At 40.0% G+C, this 19,030-nt stretch overlaps 1 protein-coding gene across 2 annotated transcripts in view; it reads left to right on the forward strand.

Moving 5' to 3' along the window:
* FNDC3B (fibronectin type III domain containing 3B) overlaps positions 1–19,030 on the forward strand; it is a 316,784-nt gene that overhangs the window by 229,313 nt on the left and 68,441 nt on the right. For both annotated transcript variants that reach the window (XM_045851135.1, XM_045851136.1), the window contains exons 9-11: positions 1,920–1,979; positions 9,973–10,111; positions 13,318–13,371. In XM_045851135.1, the coding sequence (XP_045707091.1) occupies positions 1,920–1,979; positions 9,973–10,111; positions 13,318–13,371 (253 nt within the window). The remainder of the gene's footprint in view (positions 1–1,919; positions 1,980–9,972; positions 10,112–13,317; positions 13,372–19,030) is intronic.

Below are 19,030 nucleotides of genomic sequence, written 5' to 3' on the forward strand. Positions count from 1 at the left end.
TCCTATTTTCCTCTAAAACCTAGGTGTCTTATGGTCCAAAAAATGCATTACTTGTCTGAGCTGAGCCGTCTCCCGCTCAACCCCTGTGAGTGGCCCCAAGAATGACTGGAGCCCAGGGTAACGTGGCCACACAGAAAACCGCTTGCTGGTTTTCTCGCCCATTCTGCTGCTGCATCAGTGCTGCAGGCTCTGTATCTCACCGGCCCTGTTGCTAACTCTTAACCTGCTCCAGAGGCAAGTCTTCGTCAGGACAAAGAACAGGGGAGATAGGGAAGGAAGTCCCATAGCCAGTCAGCTCCTCTGGCTGCCCATAGTGCTCTGTTGTCTGTTCCTTGGACTTCTACAGGAGTTTCCTCAGGGTTTTCCCGCATCCTCTATTGCTCTCCTACAGTCCAGCCTCCATCCTGCAGAAATAGAAGTCAGACAGCATCCTTGCCCTGTGGACAAAACTGCAGTGATTCCCCACTGTACTTAAAATTAAATCCTGACTCCTTCCTCTGGCTCACAACCAAACGGTCAGAATTGGTGGAGATCTTAAAGAAATACAGAGCAGCATTTCCCACAGCCTCACCAAGAAACAGATTCTATTAATGCCAGATAGGCACTGTGGCAGGGGCGAGTCTCAAGTGCCCAGAAAGACGAGGCGGGTAACATAAGTGAGAAAAGCCAAGGTGGGGAAGTAGGGGAACAGGAGAGCTCCTGTCCCCACCTAAAATAGGTTGTGGCCAGAAGACAATGCAGGCCAAGCTTCACTGATTCCTTGGGGGGTGTTTTTTTGTTTGTTTGTTTTTGGTTTTTGTTTGTTGGTTTGTTTTCAAGAAATACTGAAAATCTGAGTTGTTACATAAACTTTCCTAATGTTAAACTAATTCGGCAAATTAAAAAAAAAAAAAACACTTCAAAGACACCGTGCAGGTCAAACTACAGTGCTGCAGGCTAGGTGTGGAGATTGGCCTCCAGTTTACAACATGAACAATTACTTTTATTTGAAATAATTTTAAATTTATAAAACTTGGAAAAAGTAAATATAATAAGAAATATGTGTATACCCTTGACCCAGATTCACCTGTTATTAAATAGCCACAGTGCAGTTGTCAGCTTCACAAATTAACACTGCTACAGTACTTTTATCAACTGATCATCCGTATTCTAACTTTGTCGGTCGATCTGAACAATGCCCGTTCCAGCCTTTTTTGCCAGCTCCAGGACGGGATCCTGTCTAGGGTCAGACGTCACGTGTAGTTGTCATGTATCCTGAGCCTTCTTAAATTTGGAACACTTCTGCAATATTTCTTTGTTTCATCCAGGGCATTTTTAAAGAATGCAGTCATGCCCATCCACATCCTCCTTACCTTTAGAAATATTTTAATGGAACATTCCTTATTTTATGTTGTTTTCTCATGATTAAGTTGAGGTTCCATTGCAACTTCTGATGATATCAGTGGTTTTATTTTATAGTAGAGCTATTTATTAGTATTGATATGTGAGGGAAGCAGACTGAAACTTCTTTAGGAGAGTTGAGAAGTGGAGGTGGCTGCAGTTCCTGCCAAGGTGAGTCTGGGAGCTACCTCCGGTTGACAGCCAGCACAGTTATTTACGTTTACATTTATCTTGTCTATCTATTAATTTGTTTAAGTATTTACTTATTGTTATGTGTTTACTTTGAAGAAATGGTAAGACCTTTTGGAACTATTAGTAAGTTTAACTTAGCATGTTTTGGAGGGCATAACTAAAAGGCATCTAGTTTTCTAGTTCAGAAAGATAGTTAATACCAAATTGGAAAGTATATTTCTGGTTTATGGCAGAATGAGACATAATAATTCTTGTGTCATTGTTGGTACATGTCAGAGACCCAGATCCAAAACGTGTTTTACTTTTGAAACTAATATCATTGACTAATGAATGATTTTTCTTTGCAGTGGAGAAGAATTAGAATATAACCTGAAAGATCTTAGACCAGCAACTGATTATCATGTGAGGTGAGTTAGGATGTTAGAGCTAAACTAGATTGAATTCAGATTGCTAAAATCAATTATGTGCCCCCTTTGAAAAGTTTGTGGTTGCCCTGACTGGTGGGACTTAGAGTGTTGGGCATTGTCCTGCACATCAAAAGGTCACCGGTTCGATCCTTGGTCAGAGCGCGTGCCTGGGAGTGGGGCCAGGTCCCTGGTTGGGAGTGTGCGAGTCCCAACCAATCAGTGTGTCTCTCACATGTTGAGGTTTCTCTCCCTCTCTTTCTCCTTCCCTTATCCTCTTTCTAAAAATAAATTAATTTCTTAATAAAATTCATGGTCAATGGCACTTGCCTAACTTTAAGTTACAGTACTTTGGCTCTTCATCTGTCCATTCATTCTCCAGTGCACTTCTGTTCTGCACTCGGGCATAGTGGCTGGGAGTATACAGAGGTGCGTTTGGCAACCAAAAGTAGGCGATGCATTGAACAGAATTTTTAAAATTATTTTTTGAAGTAACTTTTATGTATCTCATAATCTATTGGACTGTGTGGTTTAATATATATTTTCTTTCTGTAAAACTAAATGGGTGTATCAGTGTTTGTTATAGACCATGAATATAAACCATGTGTCCAACCTATGTGACTAAAGCCCTTCCCAGCTTGCAAGAACACATTCAGACCTTTCAATTTGAAACAAGAAAAGTAAAGCAGATATCAAATTATCTTTAACAAGAGCTAACCCGACTTAGCAAAGCAGTGAACCTGTGTGGTCTGATATGTAGCCTAATGTCTTACTGTGGTTTTTCTGAAATATCTACTGGGACTACTCGGGAAGGCAGGGCTGGCTCATCTTAGTAGAAAACCCAGCCAACCACAGACCTGTGAAGTGGAAGGTATTACCTAGATTTTTATAGAGCTAATCTGATTATTTAAAGTAGATAGACCCATACATCCACTCGCAAATACGCAGATTTCCAAATATGATCCATAACGTTTAAAATATGTTCATTTTAATTAAAATTTTATTTTAATTTTTAAGTTGACCAGAAATTATAATTTGATCTCATAGGATGCACAACATTCTCTCTCCTTCAGTTAAATACCTGTATATTAAAGATTATGTAATAAAATTGCAAGGATTAAGTATACATCCTTTATTATACTTCCCAAAGGTTAATTCATACCACATGTTCCTTTGTGATGGAGGGGAGACAGGGTCACCTTATAGGAAGAACATATGAATTATCAGGAGGCTAGAGTTCTAGTCTGGTTTTGCCATGAATTGTCTGTTTTAACTTTGGTCCACCACAGAATCCTTATGTCATAATTTTCCCAGTGAGAAAGGTATGGAAGTAGGGCTATGCTCAGGTTATAATATCTTATTAGGTGCACAAGTATTTAAAACTAAATTTAAAGCAATGCATAAAAGAGCAAGGTGTTTTACATTCAGCAATAAAGTGTACATCTGGTTAGCTGTTGTAATGTTTAGGTGAATTCTTTTGCAACCATTGCTTCCTGTTTAAATCAAAACTTTTGGGTTTTGAGTCAATTAGCTTTAGCCCAAACACATTGAACTTTTCACATAGTCTGTACAAACAAAAAGATTTGTATAATTTGTAAAGCTGGGATGATAATAGAAATAGTTTAATCATTCTGTCAAATAGTCTGTTTAACAATGAACCAGAAAATGTAACACTATATAGAAAGCCATGTAAATGTTCCCCATTAGTCATTGTTAACATATGTTTCCTTTTTTCTCCATCTTTTAACAGTTTATTGTTATTGCTTTACTAAAGATTTACTTTATTAATTTCCTGCTCATTCATGAGCTGACAGTATCTTTTTAAACAAATTTAAATGTCATAAAGCATTGGCCCTTTATTTACCATCCTGTCTGTTGTTTCCCTTCATTTTCTTAACCACTTTTACTAAAGCTAAATCTTGGACAATTGCTCATCATTTTTTTTTTTAACTGCCATGGCTTTCGAATACCTTGGACTTCTGGACAGATGAAAGGAGTAATTCATGGATTCCCCCACAAGGGAACAGAAGTATGAGACAGTTATCATGTAGAAGCCTTGGATCCACATTCTCTTCCAACACATTTGAGACCCCTGCACTGTGACATGTATGACACATGTGCGATACCATGCATGTGCAGCCTGAGGCACCACCAACTGTTATTTGCTCTCTGCCTGCCAGAGAGATTGAAAGTTCGGGTCTCTTTTAGTATTTAAAAAAATTATCTCCTAAGAAAAGTGCCTATAGTCTAAATAGGTTATTTTGTCTTGCCTAGTCCACAGTGTATATAGATGATTCATTCTCTTTCCTTAAATAGTCTTTCACTTTTCAAGCTAGAGAAGAGGCTTAACACTTCCAGCTCTTCTGTTCAGCTTCTTTCTCTGCCTTGAATTGCTTTGGCAAGGCAGCTTGATATCTAATGGAAAGAGCTTGGAATTTGGGGTTAATGGCTTGGTCACTTAGTAAAGGTGTGTGCTTTGGCAAGCCATTGGCACATCTGTGGCCTTGTTTTCTCATTCACAAAATGAAGAAATAATGGTACCAGCCTTAAAAAGATGGTGTGGGAGCAAATAATGCAAATTCATTATAAACCTGTCGAGTGTATAAATGTGTTTTTTTGTTTGTTTTGTTTTTCCAAGGTTGGTGCAGGTTCTCTGAGCCTGTGAATGGTTTGACCATATCACTCACTATTTTGTTGGGGTAAAAATATACCATACTTGGCACTGACAAAAAGAAGCAAAGTCCTTTTTTTTTTAAGGTTCAGTTAAATTAACATTCTCAAAAGTTTTGGTTCCAGGAATGTAAACTTTTATCAAATACAGTAGCGTCAAATATAGGTTTCAGTTTAATAGTCACCTCTAGCCTTAGAGGTGACTATTAAGGCTGTGTGGAAATACACCCCCAAAATTTTCGTAACAGAAGCTACAGAATTCCATTACTATACAGCCGCAAAATGAGCAATTATATTCATTGCCGTGTTTATTGGCTTATACGTTACCAATTTAGCAAGTGTCGCCCTAGCGACGTCGGTGGAGCCAGTGATGAAAATGGACATACTTATTTTAGCAGCGCCCAGCCTCCTCCATTTCCCTTCCAGGTTCTGATACTGCACACTTTGATGAAGGCGTGCGGACGGCCTCATTCGGATCACTCTTCAGCAGAGTGAAAGGTTTCTTTCTCAAGCCATCTCCTGAAGTCTCACGTGGGGCCTCCATTCTTACATTTCTTATTGCTTTTGGTTTTGCTTTTCTGATTTTGTCCCCTTCACACTGATTCCTTGATATCTTTATATAATGCCTTTTCTCATGTTCAGCTTTTTCCTCCCACATGTTAGTATTGTCAGAGTTTAGCAGTCACATATGTAACCCTTTCTACTGAGCAGTAGTCTCTCAGCCATGGCGTTCTGTCACTGAACTGTCTGGTGGTTGACACCAGTTTCTAGGTAGTAACAACTCTTAACTCCTCTCCCTCTCACTGTTACTGCGAATGACGGAGAGACTGGTGGCATGCCTGGGGCAGTGCCACAAGTCATGTGTCTGTGGCTGTTTAGATTGGCACTTGTCATGTCATTTAGGCCAAATTCCCCATGGACAACTATATCCTAAGACATTTCAGGCTTTAAGGTTTTTTGTTTCTTTCTCACTTTTTGCTCTGAATTTTTGTGTGCCATTGCCTACACATCTTTTCAACTATTATTCTTTTTATTCTCCTGGTGATTGAGCAAGTTAATGCTCCTCTATTATACTGATTTGCAGAATGTTAGGTCTTGGGTGTTGGCTTAGATTTTTATTAAAGTCATCACTTTTATGTTTGTTATCCAGTTCTTAAACACATTGCTCTTTTTGGTTTAATATTGCTTGAATGTTCAAAAGGAATCAATTTGTAATTGTCAAAGTATATGTATTCAGTGCTTTCATATCAGACATTGTATTATGTACTGTATAACACCACCAATACAAAATCTTGTGTGTGAGTGCATAAGAGAAAATGTGTGTGTGTGTGTGTGTGTGTTGAGAAGGAGGTATGAGAAAAATCCAGTATATATATGCATACACATACAAACATTTTTATAATACATAGAAGTATTATACAAGTATTTTCATTTATACAAGTATTTATGATTATATAACAAAAAGCATATTTCTCTTTAATCGGTAGTTTTATACTTAATACTAGTATTGAAATACCTACCCATTTTACTGTGGGAGTCAAGAATTTATATTTTTGTCAATGATGGGATAATCAGGAATTTGAATGATGGAATGGATGGCAATTTCATGATGAAATTTGAAGCAGTTTTCCAGTCATTGCCATAAACAATTTGGCAAAGAAGATTCCCAGCGATGATATCATGTAATAACATTTCCCAGAAAAATTATGTGATGAAACATTTCCAGAAATATGGTTGACCAGCTCGCTCCATGCAGAGTTATGAAATACATGTTATCGACCAGCAGCTGTGGCTCGTAGGATGTTACAGATGTTCTGGAAGAAGCTAGAAGCAAATTTCTGAAATTCTTGGAGCACCTGTTTCATAAACAGTCAGCGTTTAAACTGAAACAAATATGAAAACCTAACACAAGACTAATTATATTGTTAGAAAAATGTATTTTTCTTTGCTGGGATAAATGAAAAAGGAACTGAATTTTTTGCTGACTTATTTAACCTAGGAAACTAATTGTGCTTCACAAATCTTCCTGCCACATGCTATTTAAAGAAAACACATCACCATCATGTGAAAACACAATTGCCACATTCTTGAAAATGCAGCATCATTTCCAGAGCATTTTCTTTTATATATTTTATATAAAAGTGACTGGTAAAAACCACTAGTTGCTATCTGTACTAAACAGTATTGAGTGACAGATATAATCATGATACTTAAGTATCATGTCAAATTTTAGGTACTGTATGTAGCACATTTATATTGCCATGTGAAATGGATTTTGTTCACTTCGTAGAAAGTCATTGATTCCTAATTTAAACACACTAATTTGAACACTACTTTGAGTGTAAAGACAAGGACAATAACTCCATGTGGCCCATAGGACTAGCCACCTTCAACTACCTCAAAAGTTTGCTTCTGCCGTCAGGTTCTTTTATCCCGACTGTCATCCTCCCAACCTGACTGCCAGGAGCTTCCATCACTCGTGCTTCTCTGGCCTAATAAGTATGGATTTCTGACTCCACAAATCTCATTGAAAAGAAGGAACAAGTTGACTGAGTCCAAATCTCCCCGGATAACCAACTGTGGTCAGAGAGCACTTCGCAAGCCCTTTCCCCTGCCTCCTTTTCCTCTGCTCTGTTGTCCGGGTGGATCTTTGGTGTAAACCATGTTTGTGAACGTTTAGGAAGTGTTCTATAAGAGTGTAATTCACAAATGCCTAGTGACTGCACACTGAGAAGCAGGTGGGATAAAAGGCAGCTGAAACACAGTCTTGGTGCCAAGGAGACGGTGGCAGGTGGGGGGTTCTCTGAACTGGGCAGCGTCTGCCCCTTCTTAAGGGGAGTGCTCTCAGCTTTATCTAACTACTGCCATGCAGATATGCAGCTCAGTGTTGCTAGAACTTCTAGTTGTTAAGAAAAGCCAGAGGTTTCTTTTTTAAAATGAGAAATCTCTGAGATTTTTTTTCAGCATTGGCTTAATTTTTTATTTTAACTCTTTACTTCAGAAAATTTCAGATATAGTAAAAAATAGACAGTAGTTTGAATAAACTGTCATACACCCATCACCCAACCGCTTATTTTCTTGGTATCCTCATCTCCCCCTACTTGCCCCCACAGTTATTTTGAAATAAAGTCTGGACATCATATTAATTCACCTGTAAACCACATTACTATTTTCACATGCCCATTCAAAACAGAACGATAAATTTCTTAATGTCTTTAAAATAGAGACTGTTTTTATTTCTTCAGCTGTCCTAAAAATGAAGGTTTTGTTTTCTTTCAGTGTGTTGTAATTGGAATGCAAACGTGATATAAATATTCAGTGTGGCTGGTATCTTGCAAATTTCTTTCAATCTATAGGTTTTTCCTCCCTCTCTTTTTTCTCTCCCTTTGCAATTTATTTGTTGGAATAATTTTTTTCTGGTCCTGTGGAATTCTCTGCAGTGTGAAGTAGGCTGATTGCAACCCTGTTGTGTTGCTTAACATGTGCTCTCTGTGTTTCCTGTAAAGAGGTGAAGAGGCTTCATCAGATACGGGCTTGGGTTTTCTGGCCATGATTTCGACAGTGGGTGTAATCTTTCATTAGGAATGCATAATGTCTGCTTGTCTCGTTTGTGGTGATCATTGCCTATATCCTTTCACAGGTGGCTCTAATATTTAAAAACACTATTTTATGTCACCCTGCCCCCCATATTTTGGGTCAGATGCAGCCTATAAGCCACCAGTTGGAGAACTCTGATCTAAAGTTCAAGCTGGAACCCTTCCCTTGTCGAGAACATTCTATGATTTGTTTTAAGTCACTCCCAGGGAGCCTGTCCTAGTACATGGAAATGATATTGCCAGATCTACCATTCAGTTTTATATTATCATGTGTCTCCTTATGAAAAAAAAAAAAAGCATTTCTTTTATCAAAGTCAGATGGAGAGCATCCTAGTGATAAGCATTCTTTGTTTGGATCAATGTCACGGTGGATATCCTCCCAGAAGGCAAGTGACTCAAATATCTAGTAAATATATGTTTACCTTTATGATTTTACTAATACAAGATGGGGCCAAAGTAAGTTTAGTTGTTTGTATGGAAAAACAATACAACAATGAATAAGTAGTAATACAAGAATAAACTGTGTTATATACTCACAACTGTAAACCTACTTTTGCCCTACCCTGTGTGTTTTTGACTCGGATGGGCTCTGTAAATCCTTTGTGATGGGCCTTGAGGAGAAAAGATTTTGCAAATCACACAGCTAATTAGGATGCGCTTTCCATAATGTTTTCTTTGGCTGTTGTTCGCTGGAAGAGGGAGGGGAAATGGATTGTAGGTGTCCAGAGACATGGATCACAGGAGAGGAAGTGCAGCGGGCAGGACAGCGCAGCAGTTAGACTTCTGCAGCTGAGTACAGCTGACCCCACTTTCTAACCATGTAGCCCTGGGGAATCTACTTCACCTTTCTGTTGTAAGAATTAAGAACTTGATAAGTATTTTTTCACTCCATATAGCTCAATCCTTGCATTGCTTTTAGATTTTTTTGTCTTTGTTGTCTTTTTCAAAGAATATGTTTTCAATTTTTTAATGCTCAATATAAAAAATGGAAAAGTAGAAAGTAGGACATTAAAAATCAACATAATAGCCCATTTTTCTTCACAGGTTCTCTGGAGTTATCAGGCACATATGAACACATATGTTCAGTGTTGGGTCAGGCATTTTAATGTGCAGAGTATACATCTTTAATCTTGGCACCAGGTGCAGGAGTTAAATCTTCACATGGGTAAACTGTACCTGAACATTGTTTTTGCTGAATTAAAGGGAGGTGTAATCAGCAGTAGGAACCATGTTTTCATGTCGGAAATGTCCATATTTCTGCCTGAACATGTGCAGTGTTACTCCAAGGTCCTTATTGCTTATACTTCTGTGCTGCCTCTGACTCTTATCTCTGCTTCTTATCTTTCACCAACTCTTTACCTTTAGCCATTTTTCAGACCAGGTCAACTGGAGAGTGACAGGTTGTTTTTTAGAATGTATATTTGGAGACCTTTCTGGGGATTTAGGGTATTTAGCATAGTCTTTTTCAGTCGGTAGACCTCGCCTATCTTAAATGGAACTGGTCGGTTCTTACCATTAGCAGATGGAGAGAACACATTGAGGCACGTTGCCTGCAGGGGTGAGTATCCCCTGGAAGCGTTGACCGTACTTTAGGGCAGGGCGAGACCACCAGGTAAGAAAGAACAAGAGTCACGTGTGCACTGTGTAAGAAAATCTGTGCTGCTGTGGAAAGCCCTGCTCCTCTATGATGGGCCAGTGCCACTGACTGTACTTGTCTGTTTTGTTTTCAGGATATACGCCGTGTACAATTCTGTAAAGGGATCCTGCTCTGAGCCAGTCAGCTTCACCACCCACAGCTGCGCGCCCGAATGCCCGTTCCCGCCCAAGCTGGCGCACAGGAGCAAAAGTTCACTAACTTTGCAGTGGAAGGTGGGTAGCTCGAAGTGTCAGGAAGAGTTGGACGTCTCTAGGCATTTGAAACATTTTTTAGCACCATTCCAGTTTGGTGATGATGTTTGTTTTTTTCCATAGTAACTGTGAAATAAATTATGGTATCAAAAGCTGCTGTGTCTATAAATGGGTGGGAGAGGGGACTGTAAAACTAAGCTTTAGCTCTGTTTGCAAGGGAGTTGGATAAATTTCCTAGGCTCATGAGCAATACATTATAAGTGGTATAAATATTTAAGATAACTAAATTCCATCACTTTTTAATGGTTTTCATCACTTCCTAATTCATTTCAGCAAACATTTGAGGACCTTAGTAAAAAGCATTTTGTAAATTTATAGATAATGTAGATTCATAGCTCTGTTGGCTTCTTTGAGTGGTGATTCTGAAATGTTTAATATTGAAAACTACCTAGGATATTTAGTATTCTAAACTACATTAAGATTTCATTAATTTTTACTTATTTAGGCCTTAAATCAGTCAGGATTACTAGTTATTTTTTAGAAGTCCAAATTATATAATAGGTCTCATGTTACTGGTACAAATAATTCTTGCCAACAAGAGGTTCTTAATGTGTTTCATGAGCTTATTAGTCACTCATACTTGTGTGTTTGCAAGAAAATAGTGGATTATTTTATTAATCTTTATAGTAATTATTTCTATATGTAAATATCTTAAAATGTAGTTTAAAATGTAAAATTTGTAAAAATAGAGATAATACAGATTCATGGTGTTTGGGTAGAACACTAATATGTGAAAGAAATAAGACAGTCAGATCCATTATTGGTGAGGAAATATTTTGTCTCTTTGTTCCTATACCAGAGGGCCAAATTCACCTAGGAAGCTGGTAGAAGCAAATGAGGGTAGTGGTTGGCAGCAAAGCCTGGGCCTCTCTAGACCCCTCTGCTATGGGCAACTGCACTCTCATTGCCAGTGGCCAACACTGCATGTGTTATTTGGACAAAGGCAAAGTGTAAACTGGCTTAGAATCTGAACTATTTTATTTTCCTTCCTGGCTTCCAGGGATAATCCAGGTCAGTGATTCCCCACCTTTTCAGAGTTTTAACACCCAATCGGTCATCATTGTTTAATTTCGTGGAGCATATACATCCATTTTAAAATGTGTTCTATAGGTACACATATACATATTTAAATATATCTTTAATTAAGGGAAGAAGTAACATTAATTTTGTTTGGAAAATATAAGAAATCTTTTTAAGAATACCAGAGGGACCTCGGGGTATTATAAACCTAAAGTTGGGAATCACTGATATGTGCTCTGCTTCAAACCTACATGCAATTCAGGTTTCGGGCAGACCAGCAACTTGAGGAAAAAGTTTTCTTGTTAGAAGGAAAATGTTTCACCTGTTCTTTCTCCTTTTGTTTAATTGTGAATCAGAAACAGCCTCCTGTTCCATTCAGTCCTGTGCCAACTTGAAAGTTCTGAATTTAGTTCAGTTTTTACTTAAATGTTCTTAAACAGATTTCCTGATCACAGTGTTCTGGCTGGGGGCACGGAGACAGGGCACATGTTCTGGCTGCCCACCTGCCCTTGACTCCACAAAGACACTGGGAGCTCGGGATCTACTAATGTCGTCTCGCTGGTCAGCAACAGGTGGTAGGGCGAAAAAGCCAAAGTGGGTGTCCCCACCCTCATGGATTGAGAGGCTCTGGTCAGGCAGGATATTGGAGAAGAAACTACTAAAAATCAATTTCTCTGTAGGAGTATGAGCCATTGTAAATGCAATTCTTATTTTAGAAGTGGTTCCTCATCTAAAACTTTAATTGTTTATATTATTTAGAACTTTAAATGTGCCCCTTTGTGTCTCCCAAATAGAGTCCACAAAGGCCTAAAATTGCAGTTCAGTAGAATTTACAGCCTGAAACCAACTCAGCTGAAATTTGAGTTTGGAGAATCAGAGGTTATATGATTCAGAAGGAAGAAGGAAGGAAAGGAGAGGAGGAAGAGTTTCTTTATTAATTTAACTAATATTTATGGAGCCCCTGATGATGTTTTATTAACACTAATAAAGCAACAGCTGCTGTTTACTGAGTGCTTCCTATAAGTCCTGGTAGTTTAGTAGTTGATTTACATATATTCTTCCAGTTACTTATCACACACATCTATTCTTGGAACAAGAAATTAAACATTGATATTAAGCTACTAACATCAGACCACACATGACAAACAGCTGAGCTGGGCTTCAGATCAGCTCTGGTGACCAGGCTGCCCTTTGCTAGAGGCAGGACATGGCAGTTTCTGGGGCTCTGTTCTTTCCCCGGGGAGGATCTGAGCCCAAATGCATTTCTGCAATGGGGACATGGTCCCTTTTTGGTTGCCTCCCCCACTTGTTGGTTTCTCTTCTCTCTCCCCCTCTCTCCTGCTTGCCCTCCCTTTTCTCTCTCTCTTCCTCCCTCCCCACACTCTCCCTCTTTTGCCCTCTCCTTCCCTCCCTCCCTCTCTCATCTCACATCTCTTTTGCACCTTTCATCTCTCTCTCTCATTCCTCTACCCTTCTCCCCTGTGCTATAAAGGGACTCCAGTGCTGCGCTCCCCTCTGGCAGGCCTAATCCTGCAAAACACTCTTTTCCCCAAAGTTTTTCGCCCCCATCCCCCCATTATCCAAAGCTTGTTTTCTCAGTGAAGCAGATCTCAGCATTCTCTTAAGAGGAAAGCAAATGATCCTTTTTTTGCTAACTTATAAAGGTCTAATAGTCTCTGGTAATCAGTCAGAGGATCCCAGTTTTCCTCATTTTTGCTTTAAAAATAGTTGGGGGAATCTTAATGCCACAAATACACAAATTCTTAGCTCTGAACCTAGTGGGTCAGTTCTATTTCTGGCAGACCCCAAGCAGTGCCTGTATTTCTTAGCTGCCTTATTTCTCCTCTACTCTTAAACTTAAAGTTGCCTCTTAGAGGTATTTTCCCCAGAAGATAAAGGTGTAAAGGCAGAGGTGGTAGGGGAGGCAGGTTTGGCTCTTTGTGGTAATGATTTATTAATAGTGGATGACTTTCTTTACAGTTGAATTTTATTAAAATTGGTTTCTGATTATGTTTGACCAAGGAATACAGGAGTATCCAGGGTTATAGAATAGCACTAACATAGCCATTACGTTTGAACTAAGTGGGTAGCTCATGACTTAGATCTATAAACAACTTTCTCTAATTCTTCCTCCTCTTATTTTTTAGGCACCAGTTGACAATGGCTCCAAAATCGCCAACTACCTTTTGGAATGGGATGAGGTAAGTGTATTTTCATATTCATCTAAAACACCATTTGAAAAGTAAAATTCCTGAACAAATACCATTTTATTTTTTTATTCTTTTTTAAGATGTGCTAAACACGGAAAAAAGAATGTAAGTAGAGAAATATTTAAGCCAATAGTTATTGACTGAAAAATGAATATGAATTGAAGTAGCATAAAGAATTGTGCATTAAACCCTGGCTGGGCAGCTCAGTTGCTTGGAGCGTCGATCAATTCACCAGAAGGTTGTGGGTTTGATTCCGGGTCAGGGCACATACCTAGGTTGTGGGTCAGTCCCTAGGCGGGGCCCATAACTGATCGATGTTTCTCTCTCTCAAAGCAATAATCATATCATCAAGTGAGGATTTTTTTTTTTAGAAAGCAGTTGTGCATTAAAACATATATATTTGTAGGAAATGCTACTGAAGGAAAATATAGGGTCTTAATTATTTTGGAGTTCCCAGTGTCTAGCCATTCATTTGTTAGTATTAAAAATTGATTGTCATCTTTCTGCTCCATGTGATCTGCATAAATGGTTTTGAAAAGTTAAACTACCTCGGCTCTGGAAGCACAGTTTGGTTTTCCTTTTTCAGTTTGAACGCCACATGTGCACAGTGGTGCTGTACTGTTGGGTGCTGTCTGCAGGGAGTGGAGCAGCACCTGGAGGTCTCACTCTACCATGTGTGATCACCCTGTGGGTTAGAATATCTGAAACAGGTGTGCCCCCATTTGCTGTTTCTATCCCCTGAGGCCCTTGGAAGGGTCTTCATGGTGGAGTCTCCCTGTTTTGAGGCAACTCTGGGCTGAATGGGGACCAAATGCATTTCTGGTCTTGTTAAGCTACAAACAGAATCTCAGGAAGGAAACAATGTAGGGCACTGTCGTTTCTGAGAAGCACCTATACTTTTTGTACCTGTAGATCTTAATTCGGTTCATTCATTTATCCTTGCTTTAGTCTATTTTTGTGTGATTGAGCAAACAGACTAAGGATTTTAAGAAAGAAAATGTGGAATTGGGGGAGAAACACATGCTAACTAGTCTTGAAATTCAGGAGAATAAAAGATTTCGAACACAGGCTTAGGTTTAGGCAAAAAGTAACCTATCGTGTATGGAAAACATGTTTTAACCAAATATAACATAAAAATTGGATAAAATTCTCTTGATGAAATTTTGATGTGAAAGAAGGGGCCCTTCATCACTTCCTACAGGAGCATATTTTCCATCTGGTTGCATCTGAACAGCTAGAGTCACAAGTTACCAAAGACAATGATCTTTTGTTCTTAGGATCCTTGTGAATGGTTTCTATGTAAAGACAGTTGAAATCTCAGACCTAACGGTTAGGTTTTACAGATTAGGTGGCTTTCATTTTAAGGTGGTTCGATTGGAAAGTGAAACCACCTCTATGACCCTTGTGGGAAGAGATTTGTATAGTCAGTCAGGAAAGCTGGAAAGGAACTTGGCTGCTGTGTGACACGGAGTTAACATCTTCCCTCCCCTCTTGCTCCTGAATGAGGAGTGCAGGTGGAACGGATGAGTGTGTCGCTTTATTGCACTGACCTAGTGTTTTCTCTCATATTTTGAGGTTTTACATTGAGGTACAGCTTACCACTAAAGAGGAGGCTTTTTTTTTAATTTCAGCTATCTTGTCAGGGTAGTTCAATAAAGCAACCGTGTGTGTTTCTCTCCTTCCCCTCTGTTTTTTGCTGCTTCTCAGCCTCATAAGTAATGTCCAAGGAAAACCCAGGTGCTCCAGGAAATGGTACTGGTGACTCAGTTGTTGACTTACTTCCTTTTGAATCGGAATTGGAAGTGCCCTGGCGTGGTACGGGAAGAAATACACCACAGCCTTGGATGAAATGGAGAAACTATTTCTGATGACTGTTTATAATCAGTAGGACACAGTATAGACTAGTGACCACAAAATATTAAATGTTTTGTTTTGGGCCTTCTCCTGCCTTTCCCCTACTTGCTCTCCTTCCATCTTTCCTTTATACCCACCTTAATTCTTCCGCCTTTCTCTTTCCTCTTTTTTCTCTCCCACCTTATAATTCCGGCTGATGAGCCTTATTGGAGATACAGGTTAATTAACACTCATCTACCGTAGGCCTTTTGTTAACACGGGAATCCTTTTACATTCTATGGCAGGATATTCACCTTCCCAAAAAACTTCTGACCCCAAATTCTGTATAGTACCCCTTAGAAACAATAATTGGAAGAACACTGTGACTAGAAGATGTGGATTCTGTTCCAAGTTTTAAACCGGTCGCTTGACTTCTCTGGTCCTCAGCCCATCAGCTTATGTACACTGGTATCACTGACCTTCTCTCAAACCTGGTTACCAGGGTTGTCCTTCCTGACAAGAGAACATTTTGGGGATCCTTTTCACTGTTGTTTGGTCCGTTGATTAATAATTTCTGCATCTCTGGAGCATACCTCTCAGTTCATACACACACACAGGAACACTGTTCACTGTCGTATGAGGGATCTGTGACAGGGCCCAGGTAATGTCCTTATTCTAATGGCTGAAAAAGCTAATGTCGTGCTATCTTTCTATACTTTTGGACAGGTAAAGAAACAATCTTAACTATGTGCTTCTCAAATTTTTCCAAACTTAGCCACATGTTCCCAAATTTTTTTCCAAAAAATTCCATCAAATTTATCCATCAAATAAACTTCCACCCAGTAGCTTATTTGCATTATGTTGTATCTCCCTCCTTTCTAGTCTCCCTAAAATGATTAAAAATGGGTTTCCTGGCAATGAGAATACCAGCAATAGTAACCAGTTCATTCCTGCCCATCTTATCATTTCAGAAGTAAAGTTTCTGATGAAACAGTCTGACAGTCTGTGTTTCTAAAATTTGTGGCTAAGATGGGGATCAGCCTCTTGGGGGCAGCTCACCTGCATTGGTTTTTGGTTCTACATTCCCATGATATTCAGGCCTTGGCTTCAAAGAAGAAAAGCAAATACATGAACAGAGACCCGCAGAAAGTGTGAACACCTGAGACTCCGGCTATTGCTCGGAAATCTTCTGCTGGTAGTTTTCGGAAGCCAGGTACGCCTGGTACCGGGAGCGTTTTCCGGGCCCTGCCCTCGTGGAGTCTGCTGGGGCAGGAGAATGGAAGGGAGTGTTTTGCTGGTGTCATTCCCCAGAGCCAGCGCTCTCATCTCCCAGGACATCTGTCCCAGCCATACACCCATAGCCTTCTGTCTTTAAGGTGGGACGGGGGGCAAAGTTAAAGGGCAGCAAAGTTGTAGGGTACACACAGAAGCGAACCTCCACGTGACAGAGAGATGGGTCCTACTCAGAGTCTCAGGGAAGGCTGTGCTCATGAGTAGCATGCTGCCTATTTCTGCTCTGGCCCCTGGTCTGAGAATTATAGCTTGAGGCAAAGTGGTCCCATCCTTGTATATGCCACCACCAATGTCTGGGTGTGCCCATGTTTTTATCACAGCATAACAGCACTAGTTGGAGTTCCCAGGATACTTTATTCTTTTGTTCAGTCACCATTCCAATAAAACAATTAGTGTAAAATATTGCAAGTGTTTCTAAATTAAAGCAGAGACATCAAATCCCCCTCTCAGGCCTCTTAGAAGATGACCCCTGTGAATGAAAGAGCAGCAGCAGAGAGGCCAGTGAGCGCCTGGCCTTTGTTTCTTCTAGGACTGGGGCTGCTGGGCTGAGCTGATCTTGGGAAGAGCCACCTGACTCAATAGCTATGGTCTCTGAAGGCAGGTGTGGCCCTAATGGGGAACAGAAAACAGAAACAACACAGCGCAAGAGAAAACTGCTACACCATCTCCTAAATGTATTGCCATTATTGTCACATCACTGTTCTGTAGAATTCACTTAGAAATCACTCACTGACTGTTCTTCAAGAGGGTTAGCTGCCTCCTTGTCTCTGCTAATAATTGTAACGAGGCAATCCCTTCATTTTTAAATCAATGTGGGAAGTAACCGTGACTCTGAGATGGTAATGAGCAAGTAAAAATGGCACACACAGGTGTCTTTGGCTTTTCAGCTATGGCCGTAAGTTTGCATTTTCCCCTGAAATGGATCAGTTCTCATAACTTGGAAAGGTGTGGCCTCAGCTGGCCGCATCCCCACACGTGCTGGCTCAGATGAGCTGAAGTGTTTAGAGCCCTGGAACCTGCAGTCTGTCCTTGAAGTTTTTCTCCTCCAGGAGACTCCCCATGTGAGCAACAAAGCAGAAGGCCATTTTCAAGGCGGGTTTCTACTTGAGTATTGAATGAGTCAGCATTACATTTCAGTTTCTTTCTGATCATCATGTGCCCCTGCCCCCATGTTTAATTTACAAGTCAGCGTTATTCTAAAGGCCAGCAGAAAGGTCGGCGACCTTATTTTGGTTTTTCTCTTCTGCTAGATTTAAGTATTACACCTAGTGCTGATTTAAAAAAACAAGAAACAACAACAAAAACTCTTTTATGAATTGAGTTTTCGTTTAATCCAGAATTATGAATAGGAGAAAAGCTTCTTACCATTTTAACAGCAAAACAATGCTTAGATGCTGGCTTTCTCATGGAGGTAGTGCTTACAGTTCACTGCTCTTGGGCCCCCCCCGAGTTGATCCCCCTGACCTGCCCCCTCCCCTCCTTGGGCACCCTTCCAAGCTAAGTTGGCCCCTCTGTGCTTTTCTGCTGGATGACACAGTGGAGGTGGGAGTTTTTCTCTAGAAGAAGCTAAGAGGAAAGGATGAGGACCCAGAGGCCTCTAGAGCAGGAATGGGCTTTTATGGAAAGGAATTACAAACCTCTGAATTGATTCACACATAAATGCCTGCCCAGTCTGTTTTAAGGGATGGCGGTCTGGCCTTTTCCTTGAAAACCTGAGTAAAAGGGCAAACTCCACGGTCAAGTAGGAACTTTCTTTTCCATTTTAGAAAACGTATTCAGTAAGGAAGGTAATTATAGAAACTTAGCTTGTTGTGTGTTCTACTCTTGGACATTGTTTTAAGTCATACCATGCAGAAATACTAACTGGTGCTGTTGCAGCTAGTTACTCAGCAAATACTCGTGTCCTGAGATCTTCTTGTGACTCTGTGGCATGGCTTCATATGACAGTTGTGTCAGCGCTGTGGTGTTTACCTAGAGAGATGTGGATGAGTAGTCTCTGTTTTGTGTCTAACTAGTCAAGCAAGTATAATAATTTAACCTCCAAGCCTCAGCTTCTCCACTTGAAAAATTATGTCACTTATCTCCTAGGAAGGTGAAGATTGAATGAGATTCAGGGTAATGATTATTTCATGTCACCTAAGTACAAGTTAAGACCTGGGGCAGGAAGAGGTCAGCAGCTTGAAGGATTGAATGAAAGGAATATGACATTCTTCTGTTGGGAGCTTAACAGGAACCTGAGATCAGTGTCTCTGGTTGGCACCGAACAAAAACAGACAAAATGCTATATATAGATGTTCACTTACCATTAGTTTAGTTTCCTGACATGACACACAGGGAACATGTGAAAGAACCAGAAAAATAGCTTTGTGGGAATGGACTAGTGGAGTTCCCAAGAATCTCCCTCACATGTGACTCAGCTAGACCAAAAAGGAATTTCCCATCTCGCTTCCCTGGTGACTAATGAGCCAACGCAGCTGTAAAATACAGTCGACTAAGAATACATTAAATACTATAGAAATCAAGG

The sequence above is a fragment of the Phyllostomus hastatus genome, unplaced genomic scaffold (genome assembly GCF_019186645.2).
Source record: "Phyllostomus hastatus isolate PE091 unplaced genomic scaffold, TTU_PhHast_1.1 phas_contig_86, whole genome shotgun sequence".
Lineage (NCBI taxonomy): Eukaryota > Metazoa > Chordata > Mammalia > Chiroptera > Phyllostomidae > Phyllostomus > Phyllostomus hastatus.